This window comes from Anolis carolinensis, chromosome 2 (assembly GCF_035594765.1).
Source record: "Anolis carolinensis isolate JA03-04 chromosome 2, rAnoCar3.1.pri, whole genome shotgun sequence".
Lineage (NCBI taxonomy): Eukaryota > Metazoa > Chordata > Lepidosauria > Squamata > Dactyloidae > Anolis > Anolis carolinensis.
The window spans coordinates 185,135,312-185,159,677 of record NC_085842.1 but is presented as its reverse complement, the minus strand read 5'-3'; the positions used below and the strand labels follow the sequence as shown (position 1 = coordinate 185,159,677).

The 24,366-nt window shown below is 42.5% G+C and overlaps 1 protein-coding gene across 3 annotated transcripts in view; it reads left to right on the top strand.

Annotated features, from left to right (window-relative positions):
• stxbp5l (syntaxin binding protein 5L) overlaps positions 1-24,366 on the top strand; it is a 91,937-nt gene that overhangs the window by 8,304 nt on the left and 59,267 nt on the right. For 2 of the 3 annotated variants that reach the window (XM_062971301.1, XM_062971300.1), the window contains exons 2-4: positions 2,773-2,870; positions 13,871-13,952; positions 15,593-15,693. In XM_062971301.1, the coding sequence (XP_062827371.1) occupies positions 2,773-2,870; positions 13,871-13,952; positions 15,593-15,693 (281 nt within the window). Of the gene's footprint in view, positions 1-2,772; positions 2,871-13,870; positions 13,953-15,592; positions 15,694-24,366 lie in introns of those variants that run through there. The other variant, XM_062971302.1, reaches the window with a different exon arrangement.

The window sequence follows — 24,366 nt, the reverse complement described above, 5'->3', positions numbered from 1 at the left end:
GACCAAGTGGGTGGAGCTTAGTCTTCTAACTGGCAGCAATTGGCTAAAGACAATTATTTCTCTCCCTCTAATTAGGACTTTATTTTTCTTTTCTTTTTGTTGTCGGAACGTAGGGGCAAGGATGGTGGATTGTGCTGCCAAATTTCTAGGTTCTGGGGCTTGTACTTTTGTTGTTTAGTGGGAGGGGAGGACACCATTTGTCTTTTATATATATATGTAATTTGACGTTTAATAGGCTTTTCCTTAATTCTTTCTTATTATCCAACATTTTCTCTTATCCAATGTTCTGCCAGCCCATTCATTTTGGATAAGCAAGACTCTACTGTAATATAAAAGATACTACTGTGTGGTGCCTGCAATGTCAAATGAGAAACAGAAGATGGTTCCCAGACCTTTACTATGTATACCCCTAGCCTATAGGTCACCCTCATTATGGACACTGAGGGCAGGAAATGTCAATTTAACTCTTTTGGGGAGGCTTTATGACTCAAGAACAGAGGAGAAATGCTTAAAATGAGGAAACAATAGACAATGTAAGTTCCATTGATTTGAAGGGCCAACTTAATCTGGTGCTAAGAATTGGATTTGGGTTGTTTTGATTCAAATATTAATGGAGCTGTTGTTTACAAGTTTTTATGACTTATGATAGCGAAAGTATGGTTTTAACATATGTAGTGAACAAATATCTGCAAACTAAAGACATATGTTGAAGAACATTGTAACATTAAAAATAAACAGAATCCATAGTTAAAATTAGCTGCAAAATAGACATAAAGAAGGAGATGTCATATTTTAAGCTGCAAAACAGATTGCTTCAATAGTGAAAAACCTACCTAGAAATGAGGCAACATATATTTTAATGCTTTAACTTACAATGTGTTACATGCTAATATTGACTTGGATGTGCTCACTTCTGTTACGGAACTATACATACGATTCTGGTACTGGGAGATGGCATGTCTTAAGAATTTTTTTACTATGGGGCAGTTGTTGCTATGCACTTTCAAGCCATTTTTGCCTACGGCAACTCTAAGGCAAACCTGTCACAGGGGTTTCTCACCATATTTATTTAGAAGGAGGGGTGCTTTTGCCTTCATTTGAGGCTGACAGTGAGTGACTCACCCAAGGCCACCCAGAGAATTATTATGGCTGAGTGAAGATTTAAACTCTTGATTCCCAGAGCTGGAGCACTACCACACATTGTCTTGCCAAACCATGGGACACTATTATTAGTTTTGTGCATAATTCAGAAATGTTGTTTCAAGAATTGAAAAACTTAGGGAAATCTTAAATGTTATCTCTCTCATTGGTTGTTATTTAAAAATTTTAGTATAGAAATCAGGGATGTGGAAGGTATGCTGGGCAGAACTGGTGGGTGCTGTATGCCAAAAACACGCGAATGCCCAGACATTCCCCACATCTTTTTCAGCTAAAGCTTCCACGGATTGAACTTAAACTCAAATCCCATCTATACTGACCATTTTGGTTGGTGTGCAAATGAATCAACCTGTGGGCAGCCACAAAATGCACAGGGGCTGATCTGTAATAACCTGCAGGAAACTGCCTAATGAGGCTGTATCCTGGGTTAATATAATTCAGGAGGAAACCTGAATCCTGCAACAAGATTCAGATTCTCCCCAGAATTATAGCTGTCCAGACAGTTACAGTTGTTGCTAAGTGGAACTGGCTGTGGGTGTCCAGACAGCTATCCCGTCGATGGTCTCAGTTATCCTGAGCACACAGGATGGCAGTCCCCTCCTGCCTCCTGTCCCTATGTCATTGCTGGATACAGCAGTGACGTCATGGTCCACCTCATGCTTGGGGGCCTTTCTTCCTCTTTTGGTGTCATGTGACTTGCAAAAGAGGATAGGAGAAGGGAAAATTACATGATATCTGTATCATGGAACAGGAAAAGGAACCCCCAAGGGTAAGGTAGATTGTGGTGTCACTGCTGTAGCCCAGCAGTGACACAAGGGAAGAAGGTGGCAGTTGGGCCTCTGCTTAGAGATGCTGAAGTGGGTTTGGCATGGTTGGACAATGGGGATGCCCAGTCACTGTTGAAGAGGCTCAAGGTGTCCCTTTCTTAACATACAGCAGGATGGAACCAGTGACACAGATGCCAGTTCCAGCCCACTTCATTTGTCTATGTAGAACCACCCTTAGGGACCTTATTCCTGAGCTGTTCTCTCTCAGCATATTCCACTCCAATAATACAGCCTGAACCTGGACCCAGAATCTACCAAATCCAGCATTAGTCATTATGATACCAGGATAGCTATAGATAGTTCTGAAGTGCTATTGAATGCAGTAGATTGTTAGGTAATCATGACTAATTTGTTCTACAGATTTCACTGAGATTGAATTGTGACTAACTTGAGTAGGAGTAAAGCTTACCCAAACAGTGCAACTGTAACCACACTAACTTTATTCAATGCTTCGTTGTCAATACAGCTCCTGTTCTTTTCAATTTATTTCAAACATTCTGCTGCCCCTGATTTTATTTTTCCTTGACTTTAATTTCAGTTCTTTGAAAGAATCTATTGTGAGTTTCCATCTACAATTAGGTCTTGCAATATGTAAGCGTACTGAAATTTATCTGGTTAATCCATTAAATACTACACAGTTAATTGCTTGGAATGTTTTGACTTAGTTGATAGCCTATTAATCAGATAAATCCAGAGAATTAAAGTTAATCAAACAATTAAAGGCATTTCTGTTGAATGAGATGTTATAATTATTCTCACTCAAACAGGTTTATTTTTTCTCTTGCAGACGGTTCGCCATGGGTTTCCATACTTGCCCACTGCCTTAGCATTTGATCCAGTTCAGAAGATTCTGGCTATTGGGACAAGAACAGGTGCCATTCGCATGTATCCTTTGCTATTGGGAAAATAGTTTTATAACTCTAGTTTTACATTTTATATTTTGTTCTCAGATAAAATATACCTTAAAATGTTTTATACATGTTGCTTTCATTCTTTAAAGCAGGACAAGCCCGGTTATCTGTGATTTTATTTGTTTTCCTGTTCCTCAGTTACTGTTATTTTAATTTATCAATTCTATTCAATCTTAATTTCATTGATTTAGCATGACAACAAATCAAATAACAAAAGTATTGCAATGCAATAAACACAATTTCTATAGTAAATTAAAACACATGATATATGCATACAATATTGAAACAATACCTTAAAACAGTAATAACAACAATAACAACAAACTTTATTTATATACCACTCTATCTCCCTGGTAGGAACTCAGGGTGGTTTCCAACATAGGTAAGCATTCAATACCACATAGAAAACATACAACACCACTGTAATAAAAACATAATAATAATAATAATAATAATAATAATAATAATAATAATAATGCTCAATCACATAGTTGTTTCCGACTCTTTGTGACCTCATGGACCAGTCCACGCCAGAGCTCCCTGTCGGCGGTCGCGGCCCCCAGTTCCTTGAAGTTCATGCCAGTCACTTCAAGGATACCATCCATCCATCTTGCCCTTGGTCGGCCTCTCTTCCTTTTTCCTTCCATTTTCCCCAGCATCATGATCTTTTTCAAGCTTTCCTGTCTTCTCATGATGTGGCCAAAATTTTTGCCTCTAGTATCCTTCCCTCCAGTGAGCAGTCGGGCATTATTTCCTGAAGGATGGACTGGTTGGATCTTCTTGCCGTCCAAGGCACTCTCAGGATTTTCCTCCAGCACCACAGTTCAAAAGCATCTATCTTCCTTCACTCAGCTTTTCTTATGGTCCAGCTCTTGCAACCATAGGTTACTATGGGGAATACCATTGCTTTGACTATGCGGACCTTTGTTGCCAATGTGATGTCTCTGCTCTTCACTATTTTATCAAGATTGGCCATTGCTCTCCTCCCAAGAAGTAAATGTCTCCTGATTTCCTGGCTGCAGTCTGCATCTGCAGTGATCTTCGCGCCTAGACATATAAATTCTGTCACTGCCTCCATGTTTTCTCCTTCTATTTGCCAGTTATCAATAGGTGTAGTTGCCATGATCTTGATTTTCTTGAAGTTCAGAGCCGGCCCAAGGAAATTTTCAAGTGTAAGCGAAAAAGGATTTTGGTGCCCCCCCCCCCAAAAAAACCCTCAATCACCGAGAAAGCAGGCTCCGTGGAAATGGGCGATCTGCCCTGCACGCATGCGCACAGGACAGATCGCCCATTTCCGCCCTACCTGCTCAACGCAGGCACAGATCAGCTGGCGATCTGTGCCTGCGTTGAGCAGGCTCCGTGGAAATGGGCAATCTGCCCTGCGCGTGTCCGCACAAGACAGATCGCCCATTTCTGCCCTGCCTGCTCAACGCAGGCACAGATCAGCTGGCGATCTGTGCCTGCGTTGAGCAGGCTCCGTGGAAATGGGCGATCTGCCCTGCACGCATGCGCACAGGACAGATCGCCCATTTCCGCCCTACCTGCTCAACGCAGGCACAGATCAGCTGGCGATCTGTGCCTGCGTTGAGCAGGCTCCGTGGAAATGGGCGATCTGCCCTGCACGCATGCGCACAGGACAGATCGCCCATTTCCTCCCTGCCTGCTCAACGCAGGCACAGATCGGCTGACGATCTGCGCCTGCGTTGAGCAGGCACCATGGAAATGGGCGATCTGCCCCGCGCGCGTGCGCACGGGACAGATCGCCCATTTCCTCCCTGCCTGCTCAACGCAGGCACAGATCGGCTGACGATCTGCGCCTGCGTTGAGCAGGCACCATGGAAATGGGCGATCTGCCCCGCGCGCGTGCGCACGGGACAGATCGCCCATTTCCTCCCTGCCTGCTCAACGCAGGCACAGATCGGCTGGCGATCTGCGCCTGCGTTGAGCAGGCACCATGGAAATGGGCGATCTGCCCCGCGCGCGTGCGCACGGGACAGATCGCCCATTTCCTCCCTGCCTGCTCAACGCAGGCACAGATCGGCTGGCGATCTGCGCCTGCGTTGAGCAGGCACCATGGAAATGGGCGATCTGCCCCGCGCGCGTGCGCACGGGACAGATCGCCCATTTCCTCCCTGCCTGCTCAACGCAGGCACAGATCGGCTGGCGATCTGCGCCTGCGTTGAGCAGGCACCATGGAAATGGGCGATCTGCCCCGCGCGCGTGCGCACGGGACAGATCGCCCATTTCCTCCCTGCCTGCTCAACGCAGGCACAGATCGGCTGGCGATCTGCGCCTGCGTTGAGCAGGCACCATGGAAATGGGCGATCTGCCCCGCGCGCGTGCGCACGGGACAGATCGCCCATTTCCTCCCTGCCTGCTCAACGCAGGCACAGATCGGCTGGCGATCTGCGCCTGCGTTGAGCAGGCACCATGGAAATGGGCGATCTGCCCCGCGCGCGTGCGCACGGGACAGATCGCCCATTTCCTCCCTGCCTGCTCAACGCAGGCACAGATCGGCTGGCGATCTGCGCCTGCGTTGAGCAGGCACCATGGAAATGGGCGATCTGCCCCGCGCGCGTGCGCACGGGACAGATCGCCCATTTCCTCCCTGCCTGCTCAACGCAGGCACAGATCGGCTGGCGATCTGCGCCTGCGTTGAGCAGGCACCATGGAAATGGGCGATCTGCCCCGCGCGCGTGCGCACGGGACAGATCGCCCATTTCCTCCCTGCCTGCTCAACGCAGGCACAGATCGGCTGACGATCTGCGCCTGCGTTGAGCAGGCACCATGGAAATGGGCGATCTGCCCCGCGCGCGTGCGCACGGGACAGATCGCCCATTTCCTCCCTGCCTGCTCAACGCAGGCACAGATCGGCTGACGATCTGCGCCTGCGTTGAGCAGGCACCATGGAAATGGGCGATCTGCCCCGCGCGCGTGCGCACGGGACAGATCGCCCATTTCCTCCCTGCCTGCTCAACGCAGGCACAGATCGGCTGGCGATCTGCGCCTGCGTTGAGCAGGCACCATGGAAATGGGCGATCTGCCCCGCGCGTGTGCGCACGGGACAGATCGCCCATTTCCTCCCTGCCTGCTCAACGCAGGCACAGATCGGCTGGCGATCTGCGCCTGTGTTGAGCCCAGGCTGCAAGGCCGTTGAGCCAAACGGCGGCGGCGCAGCGGCAGCATCGGCGGCGCTACGGGGGCGCTGTCGACGCCTCGACAGCGCCCCTAGCGGCGTGCGCCCGAGGCGGGCGCTTCAGCGGCCTTATAGGTTAAACCGGCCCTGTTGAAGTTTAACTGCAACCCAGATTTTGCACTTTCTACTTTCACCCTGGTGATAAGGCTCCTCAGCTCTTCCTCACTTTCAGCCATCAGACTGGCATACCTAAGGTTGTTAATGTTTCTTCCAGCAATTTTAACTGCGGCCTTGGATTAGTCAAGCCCCACATGTTGCATGATGTGTTCTGCGTACAAGTTGAATAGGAAGGGTGAAAGTATGCAGCCCTGCCGTACTCCTTTCCAATCTTGAACCAGTCTGTTGTTCTGTGATCTGTTTTTACTGTGGCTACTTGGTCTTTATACAGATTTCTCAGGAGACAGACAAGGTGACTTGGTATCCCCATACTACCAAGAACATGCCACCGCAGTTTATTATGATCCACACAGTTGAAGGCTTTAGAATAGTCAATAAAGCAGAAGTTGATGTTTTTCTGAAATTCCCTGGCTTCCTCCATTATCCAGCGGATATTGGCAATTTGGTCTCTCGTTCCTCTACCTTTTCTGAACCCAGCTTGTACATCTGGCAACTCTCGCTCCATGTATTGCTGGAGTCTGCCTTGCAGGATCTTGACCGTTACCTTACTGGCATGGGAAAGAAGTGCCACTGTACGGAAGTTTGAGCATTCTTTAGTGGTTCCCTTTTTTGGTATGGGGATATAAATTGATTTTTTCCAATCTGATGGCCAATCTTGTGTTTTCCATATTTGCTGGCATATGGCATGCATCACCTTGACAGCATCATCTTCCAAGATTTTAAACAACTCAGCTGGGATCCCGTCGTCTCCTGCTGACTTGTTATTGGCAATGCTTCTTAAGGCCCATTCAACCTCACTCCTTAGGATGTCTGGTTCTAATTCACTCACCACACTGTCAAAGCTATCCTCTATATTATTTTCCTTCCTATACAGATCTTCTGTATATTCTCACCACCTTTTCTTGATCTCTTCAGCTTCTTTTAGGTCCCTGCCATCTTTGTTTTGATCATGCCCATTTTTGCCTGAAATTTACCTCTGATGTTTCTGATTTTCTGGAAGAGGTCTCTTGTCCTTCGTATTCTATTGTCTTCTTCCACTTTCATGCATTGCTTGTTTAAAAATAGTTCCTTGTCTCTCCTGGCTAACCTCTGGAATTGTGCATTTAGTTGGGTATATCTCCCCCTATCGCTGTTTCCTTTTGCCTTCCTTCTTTCTTGGGCTACTTCCAGTGTCTCAGCAGACAACCACCTTGCCTTCTTGGTTTTCTTTTTCTTTGGGACGTACTTTGTTGTTGCCTCCTGAACAATGTTGTGAACTTCTGTTCATAGTTCTTTTGGGATGGGCTAGTCCCTGAAATCTATTCTTCACCTCCACTGCATATTCACTAGGAATGTTTGTGAGATCATATCTAATTGGTCTGTGTATTTACCTATTCTCTTTAGTTTGATTCTAAATTGTGCAATAAGAAGTTCGTGATCTGAACTACAATCCGCTCCAGGTCTTGTTTTCACTGACTGGATGGATGTCCTACACCTTTGGCTGCAAAGGATGTAGTCAATATGATTTCGGTGTTGACCATCTGGTGAAGTCCATGTGTAAAGCCACCTCTTAGGTTGTTGGAAGAGAGTGTTTGTTATGCACAGTGAATTTTCCTGGAAAAATTCTATCAGCCTATGTCCTGCTTCATTTTATTGTCCCAAACCATGCTTGCCTGTGATCCCAGTTGTCATTTGACTGCCCACTTTAGCATTCCAATCTCCTGTAATGAAAATAATGTCTCTTTTTGGTATATTATCCAGTAGGTGCTGCAGATCCTCATAGAACTTATCTAATTCTGCTTCTTCAGCAGCTGTGGTTGGGGCGTATATTTGGATCACTGTGATGTTAAATGGCTTGCCTTGAACTCAAATTGAGATCATTCTATCATTTTTTGGGTTGTATCCAATCACTGCTTTCGCAACTTTATTATTAACTATGAAGGCTGCTCCATTTCTTTGGTGTTCCTCTTGTCCACAGTAGTAGATCTGGTGGTCATCGTTTGTGAAGTGGCCCATTCCAGTCCATTTCAGTTCACTGACTCCCAGAATGTCTATCTTTAATCTTGACATCTCACCAATAACCACGTCCAGTTTGCCCTGGCTCATAGATCTTACATTCAAGGTTCCTATAGTGTGTTGATCTTTAGAACATCGGATTTGTCGTTCACCTCCAGCACCGTCAGCCGTTAGCCTTCCTTTCAGCTTTGAGCTAACATCACATATGGGGCTAGTTGGACTAGTCCTCTGTTCCTCCCTGGGAGTCCTATCTTCCGATGGTATACCGACATTTTTCTGGTTGTACTGATCCATGTAGTTTTCATGGCAGGAATACTGGGGTGGGCTGTCATTACCTTCCCCAGGGATCGTATTTAGTCTGATCTCTCTGCCATGATCTTCCCGTCTTGGGTGGCCCTGCACGGTATAGCTCATGACATCATCGAGGTTCGCAAGCCCCAGCACCATGACAAGGTAATGATCCTTTGCATGGGGAATAATAATAATAATAAAACTTTATTTGTATTCCACCCTATCTCCCCCAAGGAGACTCATAATAACAATTAAAAAACAAATATACCAATTTAAAATCAATTTCAGGACTGCTACATAATAATAATAATAATAATAATAATTATTATTATTATTATTTTTATTTTATTTTTATACCCCGCCCCATCTCCCCAAGGGGACTCGGGGTGGCTTACATGGGGCCAAGCCCAGGCAAAACAGACAATATAAAACACAACAATAACACAAATCAATCAACAATAAAGCAAGTCATAAAACAAATAAAATCATATAAAACAAACATGCTTGATAAAATCCTGGGTTGGCTCCTAAAAAGAACTGGACCATAAAAGTGCTAGTAGTATCAGATACAGTTGGGGAGAGGACAAAACAAAACCATTATCCCATTAAAGTGCTGGGAAAGGCATAAACAAAGGAGACTATGGCTGGCTAAAAGAATAAAGTGCAGTAAAAATAAAAATGGGTAACTGGTCAATCCTTTGCTATGGAAGTCAATCGCCAAAGGCCTGTTGGAAGAGTCAGGTTTTCAGGCTCTTCCGAAAAGTAAGGAGGGTAGGGGCCTGCCTGATCTCCCTGGGGAGAGAGTTCCAGAGCCGAGGGGCCATGACGGAGAAGGCCCTCTCCCTCATCCCCACCAACCGCGACTGCAAGGGTGGTGGGATCTAGAGGAGGGCCTCCCCCGACAAGCGTAGAGACTGTGCAGGTTCATAGGGAGAAATGCAGTTACAAAGGTAGGTGGGTCCCAAACCGTTTAGGGCTTTGTAGGTGATCACCTGCACCTTGAATTGGGCTCAGAAAATAAACGGCAGCCAATGGAGCTCCTTGAACAGTGGCATTGAACGCGGCCTGTAATTTGCTCCAGTTAGAAGCCTGGCTGCCGAACACTGGACTAGTTGTAATTTCCGGCCGTCTTCAAGGGCAACCCCACGTAGAGCGCATTGCAATAATCCAGTCTAGAGGTAACTAAGACATGGCCACCATGGCCAGATCCGACTTCTCAAGGTACAGGCGCAACTGGCGCACAAGTTTTAATTGTGCAAAGGCCCTCCCAGCCATTGGGTGATATTTGGCTACCAATGGACAGAATTCCAGAAGGGGCCAAGACCACTGTGCGGACTGGGCTAGGGCTAATGCAACGAAGTAACATAGAGCCGGGGATAAAATAGTAGCCAGATTGGTTACAGGAACATCTAGGAGTGAGCATATTCCACCTACAGTAAGTCACTCCACTGCTTGCCAATTAGTTCCCAAGCAAGTGTTGATTCTGACCTTTAAAACCCTATATGGTTTAGATGCAAATTACCTACAGGGTTGCCTTCTGCTGTACAATCTGCCCCTTAGGGACACTAAGGTCCTCTGTGGCACGTTTACTCCAACCAGCCCAAAGCTGACTGCAGGCCAGAGGGCCTTTTCATCAGTTGCCCCCATGACTGTGGAATGATCTGCCATTAGAACTCTGACAGCTAATGGAGCTGTTAGAATTTTAAACACAATTAAAGACATATCTATTTCAACAGGCCTACCCAATGAATTTTGAGCTGTGAATTTTAAAATTGCATTCCTTTGTTATCATGTTTTAATCCTTGCACTATGTAGTTTGGTATATGTGTTTTGGTTGTGTTGTACCCCACCTCAAGCTGTGAGAAGAGGCGGATAAAAAAAAGCATATAATTTGACTAAGAATTAATTATCCAGGTCAGAGTAAGATCAAGCTTTCAATTTTGTTTGCCTTTGTACAGGTAACCATTTTGCAATTTATACAGTTTTATTATACTGTGTATAGATATGAGGCATTTCCCCTTATTAGCTTTTAGTGATTGCAACTTCACAGGGACCCCATACTTCAGCTCCATATAATATGTCTGATATTTCATTTTAAAGATTTGTAGAATTAGGAAAACTCATCAGCCTCCATTAAGTTTACAGAATCCTAAGGGTACCTAACAGAACATTTTAAAGTTTCTGTTAGTATTATGGTTATGCATTGTCCAAGAACCTACTCATGTAATTTATGAGGCTGGGACTTTGGTTAAGAAGCATCATTTTATTTGTTTTCTCATAGTTAGCTCTGAATGTATTTTGAGAGGAAAAAGAACCCCATTAAGCTTCTAGAAAGGGGTCTAGACCTTTCTATTTAAGAAGGCTTTTAACTGAGTCACTGGAGGATAGGCTGGAGTTTTAAGGTTTAATTGTCTGTATATAGGGGAGTTTGTTCAGGGAGGTGGTAATTGATTTTATTGAATATACGTTTTACCATGTTTTTACCTTTGTATCTATATTTTAACATTTGGATTGTGCGTTTACATGTTGGAAGCCACCTTGGGTCGTTATGGAGAAAGTCGGGAAACAAATATCTTAAATAAATAAAAATAAATAAAGTAACATACATAATAAATGTATGAACCTATGAAGGTAGGATTAAAATAGTATTAATACATATGTGGTCTCTACTAGACTTTATGATTACTTGGGATCTTGAACTGAGGGGGACTGTGCAACTCCACAAAGCCTAGAAAACATTGTCACTCATTTTCAGGCTTCAACAGGCCACATTTTATGTCTCTGAATCACTCTGACACACACACAAGGAAAATTGAACATGAAACTATCCAACTGTTCTCCTAGAGATGTTCAATGTGTTGTCGAAGGCTTTCATGGCCGGGATCAGAGGGTTGTTGTATGTCTTTCGGGCTGTGTGGCCATGTTCCAGAAGCATTCTCTCCTGACGTTTCGCCCACATCTATGGCAGGCATCCTCAGAGGTTGTGAGGTATGGATAAACTAAGTAAGGAAAGGAAAGAATATATATATCTGTGTAGAGTCTGGGGTGTGGCAAGGGTCCTTTGTCACTGGGAGCCAGCATTAATGTTTCAGTTAATCACCCTAATCAGCACTGGAGATGTTTTTGTCTCTTGCCTGGGGGCATCCTTTGTCAGTCAAGCCCTCAGAGTTTTGGTTCCCATCTACTGTTTTGATTTTGTAGTTTTGTAATACTGGTAGCCAGATTTTGTTCATTTTCATGGTTTCTTCCTTTCTGTTGAAAATGTCCACATGCTTGTGGATTTCAATGGCTTCTCTGTGTAGTCTGAATCTTGAATCTTCATCCTAGGGGCCTCTCTCTTGCCTGTACCCATCTCTGCTCAAGTGAATTGCAGAACTGTTTAATGGCATATTAGACTGCTTATTTTTCCTTTCCTGTGCACAGGTAGGCCCTAAAATATAATCAAAATTACAGCTTCATTAAATGACCCTTTTATTTCATAGGTATCTATACCAAACCATCTTAATCAACAGGGTATCTATAACAACACATTACAACAAAATCCTAAACTCACAGTAAGAATACCTTTGTTCAATCAAAATACACATGCAAGCTTTCAAAACTTCACTAGCTTCTTCATTTGCCAAAGATATTGAAAATAATACATGGCAGTGTGTGATTTATTAATGTGAAATGGTTGTACTACTCCCGGCTCTCCTGTTGTCTTTATTCTCTACATTTTATAACCTTGGTAAATTATATTATAATCCTCCTGAATGTTACCTAATGAATTGTAGTTGTCATTGTGTTTGTTCAAAATAATAAAAAGATTCCTGTTTATCTAGGTTGTACCTGTGTATATGAACCATGGATTATAGTAATGTCTACAGGGTGTATTATGTTAGTATTACAATATACAGATTGGCTCCTTACGTGTTTTGTTGATATAGTGGTTGTTTCATTTTCTTGTTACTTTTGCTTGGAGTGCATTGAATGTTTATCAAACTATCTCTACATTACATTATAATAGAAGATGGATGATATTGTGGCATAACTGGATAACTCTTTTTTAAAAGCATGAAAATAAAGACAGTATGCAATGATACTGTGCCCTCTAGTTTATTTGTTTTATTTATTTCAGACATTTCTACCCTTCCTTTCTCCAATGGACCCAAGGCGGCTTACAAGATCATTAAACCACATCCTAACATCAACCATATAAATAAGACATAAACTAATGTTCTGTATCTGCATCATCATTAGAAGATATTTTAAAGAAGTTTAAGGAATGTCAACAGATCTTCAGGTGTCAAATAAAAACAAACTATAGCAGTTCAAACCATATTTCTATATTATTTCTATATCGGAAGTAATTGGGAGGTGGTTAGGAACTTCAAGTACAATATTTGGGGATACAGAATGGGGGACACCTAGACAGCAGTACATGTGAAAAAGATCTTGGAGTCCTTGTGGACAACAAGTTAAACATGAGCCAGCAATGTGATGCGGCTGCTAAGAAAGCCAATGGGATTTTGGCCTGCATCAATAGGGGAATAGCATCTAGATCCAGGGAAGATCCTCTACTCTGCCTTGGTCAGACCACACCTGGAATACTGTGTCCAATTTTGGGCACCACAGTTGAAGGGAGATGTTGACAAGCTGGAGAGCGTCCAGAGGAGGGCAACTAAAATGATCAAAGGTCTGGAGAACAAGCCCTATGAGGAGAGGCTTAAAGAACTGGGCATGTTTAGCCTGCAGAAGAGAAGGCTGAGAGAAGACATGATAGCCATGTACAAATATGTGAGGGGAAGCCATAGGGAGGAGGGAGCAAGCTTGTTTTCTGCTGCCCTGCAGACTAGGACACGGAACAATGGCTTCAAACTACAGGAAAGGAGATTCCACCTGAACATCAGGAAGAACTTCCTCACTGTGAGAGCTGTTCGGCAGTGGAACTCTCTCCCCCAGACTGTGGTGGAGGCTCCTTCTTTGGAGGCTTTTAAACAGAGGCTGGATGACCATCTGTCGGGGGTGCTTTGAATGCGATTTCCTGCTTCTTGGCAGGGGGTTGGACTAGATGGCCCATGAGGTCTCTTCCAACTCTACTATTCTATGATTCTATGATTCTATGATTCTATTTCAGGAAAAAATCTGATAACACGTTGTTTGCAATTTTTGTAACTGTTATATATTTGTTTGCCAGCCCACAACTTTAGTTCTCTGCCTGAGAACATACTTAATCTCAGAAATAGCTGGCTTTTCTTTACATGTTTCTATGCATTACTTTTGTGTGGTGTTTTCTAAAAAGTGAAAACATGCTTTGCTGTGGTCAATTTTGTTTTGATTTTATTCCAGTTGTCAACCTGAATAAACTGATCCTTGACTTTCAGTCTTAACAGATTGGGTAGACCGGGTGTTGACTGTTACTGTGAACATGAAAGTGGTGCTGCAGTTCTGCAGCTTCAGTTTTTAATAAATGAGGTAAAGATCTATTTACAAACATCTATGAGGCAAGGCTGGAGTTAAAATTGCTGGAAGAGACATCCATCTTTTTTGGCACTGAGCTATCACAGAACTTCATTATTTTTAAGGTACAAATATTCTAACATACCGTATCTATCAGGCTTCAGACACTACCAAGGTTGACTAGGGCTATCCCAAGCCTAGAGATTCCCTTGCCAAATCTGACAACTTGGGACAACTGGTTCTGGTGATATTTAAAGAGTGATGTACAGGGCATGTAATCAAACAAAAAAAAAACCCCACCAAGTTTTGCACATGAGAACACACACATACACTTTTAAAGGCAGTACTTTTGCTTTGGGGCTCTTCTCTACCTTGAGAATTAGAGAAGACGTTCCAGACCTGATATCTGGAAACCCTGGATATCATTGAGTTTAAAATAATATCTGTATATATTTTACATCTTAACTCAATCATATAAATTCATTGTTTCATTTAATTCATTTTATATTTTAAAATGTCTTCTCTAATTTCTTGCTATGAAGCCATCTACATAGATCGTTATTTTACTTCTTTCACTGATGGAGTTAGACATTTTTAGATTTGGAAATTGTTGGTCTTAAAGTCCTCCTCCATCTTCTCCAGATAGCAGTATGTACCACTTAATTTACTTTAAATGGCAGTCATTGCACCTCTCTCCTTGTTTATATCATGGGGCTCTTGGAGGTTTCTCATTCATATGGCTGCCATTGAAGGTCTGTCTCTTATGCCTCTGGAACACTAGTGTGCATCCTGACTGGAAATGGAGGAAAATACTGCAGATTCTAATACTGGTTTGAGACCGTTCCATGGTTAATGTAATCATCTTACTGGCGTGAAACCTATTTTTGTCATGCTGATCTAAAAGATAGGAGAAAGCGGGGGGGGGGGGGGGGGATTATAGTTGTCAGTGGAAGTAATCAATTACCTGTCTCCGGGGGTCACTTAGGCCTCTAGGCAAATAACAATAACATTTCTGCCGAAACCTAAAACAAGAAAGCAAGGAAAAACAAAATTGATAGTTACCCCAAATGGAGAGTTTCTGATTTTAAAATTCACATTTTTAAAAACACATTCATGATAGCATAAACATTAATAAAACATATAAAATACATTACTTTATGTTGCTGAATACAGTCAGAAGAAACATTGTTTGGTTGTTGTGCAGTCAGAGCAGCAAGAAGTTGCAGGAAGCCAACTGCGACCAAGGATTCTGTTTCTTTCCATAGAGACCTGCGGCATTTCTGTAAGAAAGGGTTTATTGACACAACAGACTAAGGATAAGATCCACCGCATTAATAATCCAACAGATTCTCTTAATTCCTCATTAGATGTCTAGGGACAGATCAACACTGACCCACAATCCAGTGCTGATCCAGTTCCAAACCAACCTAAGTAGATGTGTCTCTAGTCTGTTGGATGTACTGCCCACCAAAATTCTGACCTCATTCTAGAAATAGCTGAAATGAGGCCCTTCACAAGTGTGGAACCAATAGTGGTATGAGAAAGCGTATATAGCACAGTAGAACTCTAAGGTTCATATCAATATTTAAATAGCCATTTTCCATCAAAATCTCTAATGTGATAACACTTATTCTTCTACTCTGTCATTCTGGTAGGGTGCGTTGGTCAGTGCAAGCTCTGATGATATGCTCCATTTGTGGAATCTACGACAGAAACGTCCAGCAATTCTTCACTCTCTGAAATTTAATCGAGAACGGTAAGAGATGACATAATTCCAAATATAATCATACATATTTTACTATTGCCTTTCCTGTTGGAAGTTGAAACCTACTTGTTATGCAAATAATCTGAAACAGCTCATGTACAGAAATGAAGCAGTGGCCATTGCTAGGCCCTTTCACTGGTGCCATTTCTTTCCAGGAATGTTCACTTATTAAACTGTTTGCACTGTCATGTACATTCAGAGCTTTGTGAGAATCTCTGTATCTGTATTTGTTTCTCATTTGTACCAAGGTGCAAGAATCCTATTGAATCTTAAATTAAGAATGCAGCTTCTGTCTAGGTAGAAAGAACAAAGGAGGAGGAGGAGGAGGAGGAGGAGGAGGAGGAGAGGCGGGGGGGGGGGGGGAGAAGGAGTTTTTGTTTATTACCTGTCTCTTCTTATGGCTCAAGGCATACAAAATCATTAAAACAAAGAGATAAAACACTATTAAAATGCAAGATACACATAGTTAACATACAGGTTAAAATTCACTGATAAATACAGAAATCCCTCTATGAACAGATACACATTCTATTATAGGCAATCCCTGAATTACAAACATTCGACTTTCATACAACTCATAGTGAAGAACGAAGGTGAAACAACAGGAAGTGAGATGAAATCTACTCCTAGGAAGGGAAATTCACTCCTCAAAAAGTTATCATGGGAAAAAGTGTCTCCACTTGATCACCAATCCTTGTTTCCATGACAACTCAACATTTTCAAAAGCCAGTTGTCACAGGCACAGAGAATGAGGTGAAATCTTCTGAACAAGGACAGAGACAGCAAAACAAACGTTACAAGGCTGTTAACCCTTCCCAATGCTATCCAAAGCTTTAAAAGTTGGCTGCAGTTACATTTCCTTTGCTCAGCCTTCCTTATGGTCCAGCTCTTATATTAATAGGTTACTACGGGGAATTGCTTTGACTATGCCGACCTTCGTTACTAGTGTGGTGTCTCTACACTATTTTATCGAGGTTGGTCATTGTTCTCCTCCCATGAAGTAAACGTTTTCTGATTTCCTGGCTGCAGTCTGCGTCTGCAGTAATCTTTGCACCTAGAAATACAAAGTCTGTCACTGCCTCCACATTTTCTTTCTCTATTTGTCAGTTATCAACCAGTCTGGTTGCTACAATCTTGGTTTTTTATGTTTAACTGCAACCGAGTTTTTGCACTTTCTGTTTTCATCTTAATAATAATACATAAATAAAATGTATGAGTCAAGAGGACTCAGGATGGTTTCCAACATAAACAAAAAACATTCAGTTGTGTGAAAGATACCATACAACAAGGTTAAACATAATAAACATAGTAAACATCATCATAAAACAAAAACCAACAATTCTACTAAAAACAATCACAAAAATTAAAATCCAGTTCAATATACACCATCAATGGATTCAAAGTGCCAATAACCAGAACTTCAAAGCGGTCGTGGTTAAATTATAAGGGGTAGGCAGAGACTAGTGCATGAGAGTATCATAGGGCCAGGAAGTGGATAAAGTGCAAGGCAGGGTCCTAGTTGACAACAGAAAGAGGAAAATGTAGGGGCTTGCCTGATCTCTCTGAGGAGGGTGTTCCACAGCCAGGGGGTCACCACCAAGAAGGCCTTTGCCCTCGTCCCCACCAGCCGCACTTGTGATGGTGGTGGAAGTGAGAGGAGGGCCTCCCCGGCAGATCTTAGAGCCCGCGTCAGTTTGTAAGGGGAGATGCGATCACAGAGATAGGCAGGGTCTGAGCCGTATAGAGGTTTATAGGTCATAACCTGCACTTTGAATTGGTACCAGCAGCTTATCAGCAACCAGTGGAGTTGCTTAGTAGGGCTGCTGTGTGCTCCCTATAGCTAGCTCCAGTTAGGAGCCTGGCTGCCAACCTTTGGACCAGCTGAAGTTTCCGGGCCATCTTCAAGGGCTGCCCCATATAGAGAGCATATAGAGAGCATTGCAGTAATTCAATCTGGATGTAACCAAGATGTGGACCACCATGGCCAGATCATACTTCTCGAGGTACGGTCGCAGCTGGCACACAAGTTTTAACTGTGCGAAGGCCCTCCCAGCCACCGCCGACACCTGAGATTTTGAACTCAGCATCAGTGCTGAGTCCAAAAGGACTCCCAAACTACAGACCTGCGCCTTCAGGGAGAGTGCAACCCCATCGAGCACAGGTTGCTACCCGATACCCCGATCAGCCCCATGACTGACCAGGATACCCCAGGACTGCCCCAATATCCATTCCTGAAAGCCACCCCAGAAGCATACGACAGTTGATCGTATTGAAAGCTGCTGAGATGTCCAGGAGAACCAACAGGGACACACTCCCCCTGTCTAGCTCTCTGAGGAGGTCATCCACCAAGGTGACCAAAGCCATCTCTGTACTGTGGCCAGGCCTAAAACCAGACTGTGATGGATCTAGATAATCAGTCTTGTCCAAGAATTCCTGGAGCTGAGAAGCCACCACCTGCTCCAGAACCTTCCCCAGGAAAGGGAGGTTGGAAATTGGGCGGTAGTTATTCAATACTGAGGAATCTTGGGATGCCTTCTTCAAAATAGGTCTTACTATTGCTTTTGTAGGCACAGTGGTATGTATCCCTGTTCCAAGGAAGTATTTATAATCCTCATAAACCACTCAGCCAGTCCCCCTCTGGCAAGTTTGATAAGCCAGGATGGGCAAGGATCTAGAGCGCAAGTGGTCACTCTCACCATTCCAAGAACCTTGTCAACGTCATCAGGGTGAACAAGTTGAAACAAATCCATCAAAACCCGACAGACAGGTGCCTCTGTTACATCCTTTGGTACTGCACTAAAGTCGGAATGTATCCGAGCAACTTTAACTGCAAAATGATGAGCAAACTTGTCACAACGAGTTGTCAAGTGGTCAGGGGTCTCTTCTCCCTCATGAGGATAGAGGAGCTCCCTGACGACATGAAACAACTCCGGTAGTTTATTAGTTGCAAATGCAATGTGAGCAGTTGAGAAAGTCTTTCTGGCTGCTCTCATTGCCACAGAGTACCTTGGTTACTCCTCCTCGCTTTCAGCCATCAAAGTGGTATCATTTGTATATTTAAGGTTGTTAATGTCTCTTCCAGCAATTTTAACTCCAGCCTTGCATTCATCAAGCCCTGCACGTCTCATGATGTGCTCTGCATACAAGTTGAATAGCTAGGGTGAAAGTATGCAGCCCTGCCGTAGTCCTTTCCCAATCTTGAACCACTCTGTTGTTCCGTAATCTGTTCTTACTGTTGCTACTTGGTCGTTATACAGATTCTTCAGGAGACAGACAAGGTGACTTGGTATTCCCATACCACCAAGAACTTGCCACGATTTATTATGATTCACAGTCAAGGTTTTAGAATAGTCAATAAAACAGAAATAGATGTTTTTCTGAAACTCCCTGCCTTCTTTCATTATCTTTAGCATTTCTCTTTTTTGGTATGGGGATATACATTGCTTTTTCCAATCTGATGGCCATTCTTGTGTTACCATATTTGCTGGCATATGGCATGCATCACCTTGAGAGCATCATCTTTCAAGATTTTGAATAGTTCTGCTGGGATTCCGTTGTCTCCTGTTACCTTGTTATTAGCAATGCTCCTTTAGGCCCACTCAAACTTACTCCTCAGGATATCTGGTTCTAATTCCGCCACACCGCCAAAGCTATCCTCGATATTATTATCCTTCTTATACAGATCTTTTGTATAATCTCTCCACCTTCTCTTTATCTCCTCAGTTTCTGTTAGGTCCTTGCCATCTTTGTTTTTGATCATACCAATTTGATCAATTGGTTGAAATTTGCCTCCGATGTTTCTAATTTTCTGGAAGGGCTCTTGTCCTTTCCAATTCTATTGTCTTCTTCCACTTCCATGCATTGCTTGTTTAAAAATAGTTCCTTATTTCTTCTGGCTAACCTCTGGAATTGTGCATTTAATTGGGCATATCTTCCCCATCACTGTTTCCTTTTACTTTCCTTCTTTTTTGGGCTACTTCCAGTGTCTCAGCAGACAAGCATCTTGCCTTCTTGGTTTTCTTTCTCTTTGGGACGTACTTTGTTGCTGCCTCCTGTATAATGTTGCGAACTTCTGTCCATAGTTCTTCTGGGAATCTATTTATTTAATCTATAGTGTTTACTTGTGTTAAATATTAAGTATGGAAGGACTCTCAATGCTCTAAGTGTAAATATCAACAATCTGTTACCACTCCTACAATCATTATGGGGCAGTCTGCACTGTCAGCAACTTCAATCTCTTTATTGATATCTCACCTTTCTTCCAAGAATGGGACTTAGAGTAGCTATCATAATAGCTTAAATCACACTGTAGCATCATGTAGCTGGTATTACATGAAAGTATGAAACTGAGTTTTGAAGTAGTCCTGCTTGTCCAATTAGACAATATTTCTCAGAGCCGCAGACATTTACCTTCACTGAAAAGCAGCTACACAAGGCTGCCAGCTTCAAAAGACAAACAATGGGAAGGAAAGTTGCTTAACCTTCTTCTTTCTTTCACTTCTGGGATTAAGCATATCCCTGCCAGTCACCCTCATGCTTGACCAATTTTATTTGTGTTTTTCCGTATTGCTTTCTGGTTCATTTAAATCAGCCTCCCAGAGTCTATGTTTTACCAATATATAACATAGGTTTGTCCCTAATATTTGCATTGAGAAGCAAAGAAAAAAGTAGTTTCTCTTTTGTCTGCTTGGAGGAAAACAAAAGTGTGTTTTAATTAGTTACACTCTGAAAGCAAGGCCTTTCCAACAACAGCATTTTAAATATTGTTTACATGTTAATGTTTAAAATCAATTAGGCATTGTTAGTATTGCAAAGAACTGATGAATCAGTTGATCAAAACATAAATAGTATAACACAATGGATTGATTACAGACATCTTTCCTATTATGTCATAGCTGCCAGATTTAGTCAGTTTGAAAATGAAGAGTTCATTTCACTGGATACAAGTGGTGGGTACTTGTAAATGGAGGGCTATTTGTCTGAAAGTCTTTTTCGTGAAATAATCTCAGAATTTTGATTTAAGAGGGAAACAAAGCACCTGCAAGAGGGAAAACCGCTTGCCCATGTGTTTAGAGCTAGTGCATGCAACATAGAGGCAAGATAAGGCACAACTGGGTTGCTATAGGTGTCCTACAAAGCAAGGCATGAGGTATAAAGTTGGTAAAGAGATCATCTTCAATATGGGTCTGCAAGATAACACGCACACAGCCTGTCCACACCATTCCTAATGTTTTGGTACAAGAAAAGAGAGTTAAGGCTATGTTTTAAAGCAGGGACATTTATGATCTTCAAGAGGTTGTTGAACATACTCCCTCACTATTAGTTATGCTATCTAGGCTGATGGCAGGTGCAGCCTAAGAACCTCTGGTAGATCACACACCTGTTCCTTCATCCATTTCCTTGCATTATAGGGAGGTTAATGCCAGGCACTTTCTGCCAAACTGCTCATGCCAGTGCCTTATCTTATTTGCCCATATTTGTCTCTAAGATAGGCACAGATTGAAGATTGGTGAGTCAGTCAAATTTACGTTTCAAAAATGTAAGCCATGCCCAGTTCTGTTTCTCTTAATTCTTCTTTTCCTAACTGCCAGCAGGACTTTATTATATGTGAGGGAATATAATGACACTGTAAAATTCATGTTCCTTTATCTCTCTAATGTTCAACAGTTTGTTCCATGCAGTTTGTTCATATTTCCATTAATTACCAGGCATATTTTTCCTGAATCTCCATGTCATTGATGAGCTACTGCACTACCAGCAGACTCACTCCTACACAACCCATTTTCTTCTCATTCTGAAGTTAGTTACCAAGGCAATGAATTAGTTGCATATCAACAGAATAACAAAGAAGGGCAATGTTTTCTTGCCTGGAGATTTAGATAAAGGTTTATAGGTGGCACTTAACATACCTAGGAAGATACTAAGGAATGACAGTTCACATCCTTCAGTCGCCACTGTTACCTTGGTATCTGCTAGACTTTGGCTCCAGCTTCCCCCATGGGTGCCAAAATCCATGGATGCACAAATCCCATTATATACAGTGGTGTGGTGTCTCCCTTATTGTATAAAATGGCAAACTCTCGGTTGTGTTTTGATTTTTTTTTTAAAAAAAAGGGGGTTTCAGATGAATCCAAGAGTACAGAATTTAATTTTGCACATGTATGCAAGCAGACCAGTTAGGACCTTAATTAAAGAAAAAAGTTTTGATGTCCTGGGAAACACTATACCATGCTGGTTCCCACTATTCATTTGCTAACTTTCATTCAGAACTTTATCACACAAACATGCTATTCCACTACAGAATGCTATCATTTATAGTAGATACATTCCAAATTGAGACCTTTGTACCACACTTGTCTTCATTTGTGCAGTTCTGCTGATTTGGCAATCTGTGGTTCTGTGATCGTACTCTGCATACCCTCACAACCCCATCTTCCCACATTACTACCAGGGAAGGGAGGAGAGAACACATGTGTGGGCGATGGCTCCTCTTCCCTTCTTTCTCCAAAGTGGGGAAAGCCCACTTTGTAGGATCTCCCCTCTGTTTTTATCCAAGCCTTGTTCCTGCAGTGAGGAAAGGGTGCAAAGCTTATGGGTCCTTCCTACCCCTGTAGGAAAGTGGAAAAAAAAGAGGAGGAGATAAAAGAAGAAAGGAAGAGGGAGAGGAGTAGGGAAAAGAAGAGAAAGAGGAAGAAACGGGGGAAGAAGAAGAGAAGGATGAAGAAAATGGAAAAGTGGAGGAGGAAAAAGAAGAGAAGGGAGAGAAGAAGAGAAGGGGGAGAAGAAGGTGGGAGAGGAGGAGGAGAAAGGCAGAGGAAGAGGAGGAAGAGAGAAAGAGGAGAAGGAGACCTTTACCATGTTCCCATAAACTTTGCATTCCTAACTAACAATGCGCATAATGAATAAAAAAATCAGGCCAGATAACCATTCTTTCATACAGTTTTGTTTCAATATTTATTGCAAACAATGCTGCTGCTGCAATCCAAAACCAAATGCATGTGTTTCTCCAGCCATATTTCACAATCCTCCCAATGCTGATGCTTCTAAAACACATCCAGCGAGACAGAGGACAAGGAGGAAAGGTGGAGTAAGGCTGTTGGGCAGCCTTTATTTAAAAAAAGATTCACTGACAGATGTTCAATAATAAATTGTTTTGTTTAATATGATCAATTTCATGAAAATTTTCTGGAGTGATGCTACTACACTAAAAATGTGCAAAATTTGTTCATGAGTGAAAGTTGTTCACCCTAACTTTAGTAGAGGCTTGTGGGGCCAGCTCTTGGTATCTATGGCCCCTCCTCTTTAGCCCTCTATGGAGTGAAAGACTGTATATCATTTGTCGTATGCTTCCTATATAAAGATATGGGACACGCGATTTTAATTAGGCCTGACAACATCCATAATTTAGTTGCTGCTTAATTATCTTAAATATAATGTTTATATCTCTCATCACGTACAGGCTGACATAGTTCAGAAAACAAAGTTCTTGACAGGCTTTCACCCCATTTGTCAAGGTGTGGCCTTCAGTACTTCCGTTGCAAGCTCTTGGGTGGACTGTGGCCCCTTCTATACTGCCATATAATCCAGATTATCAAAGCAGATAATCCACATAATCTACTTTGAATTGGATTATATGTGGTCTACACTGCTATATAATCCAATTCAAAGCAGATAATCTGGATTTTATATGGCAGTGTAGAAGGAGCCCGAGTGATGAGAATGTGTAACATTTATTATGACTGTGAAAACCATAGACAGTGTGTTTTAATAAGGTAAAATCAAGTAGATTGGTCTCATGTTGTAGTTTGTAGTTTAAAGTGACACTGACAGTTTATGGAACCCAGTTTCAATTGAAAGAATATTCAGTTTGGCTTGGGGAAAAATAAATTTAAATTCTTTATAGTCTATAAAGCAAATTTAAGTGACTTTGTAAGAAAAGGGGGTAAAGGTTTTCCCCTGTCATTGCGTCTAGTCATGTCCAACTCTGTGGGTTGGTGCTCATTTCCATTTCTAAGCCGAAGAGCCAGCATTGTCCGTAGACACCTCCAAGGTCATGTGGCTGACATGACTGCATGGAGTGCTGTTACCTTCCCACCGGAGATGTACCTATTGATCTACTCACATTTGCATGTTTTCGAACTGCTAGGTTGACAGAAGCTGGGGCTAACAGCAGGAGCTCACCCCGCTCTCTGGATTCAAACCACCAATCTTTCAGTCAGCAAGTTCAGGAGCTCAGCAGTTTAATCCGCTGCGTCATTGGGCACTTTGTACCAGCAACTAATCCTGCAGACCTATTTTTTTGCGGGATTATTATAAAAATATGGTGAAAATTTTGTGTAAATGAGCTCCTAAAGGTCTGTCATGATTCGGTAATCATATTAATTATTCTTATGGCTCATACAGTTGCTTTCCATCCATGTCTGTCCATCATATTTTGCTCCTGCCATATCAGTTCTAAACAATATATATAATGAGCTGCTCTAGACAAATCTAATGAACTGTGGATTCTTCCAGGAGACCTCATTGGGTTATGCCATTTGTTGTTATCTTCAAGTCCAATTGCTCCACTTTGGGGGGAAGTTCATAGTAATTTTTAAAGTGTCAGCACTTTTCTGACATATTTTTAAAATCGGGGCATGGTTTGCTAAAGTTATTGTATGATTT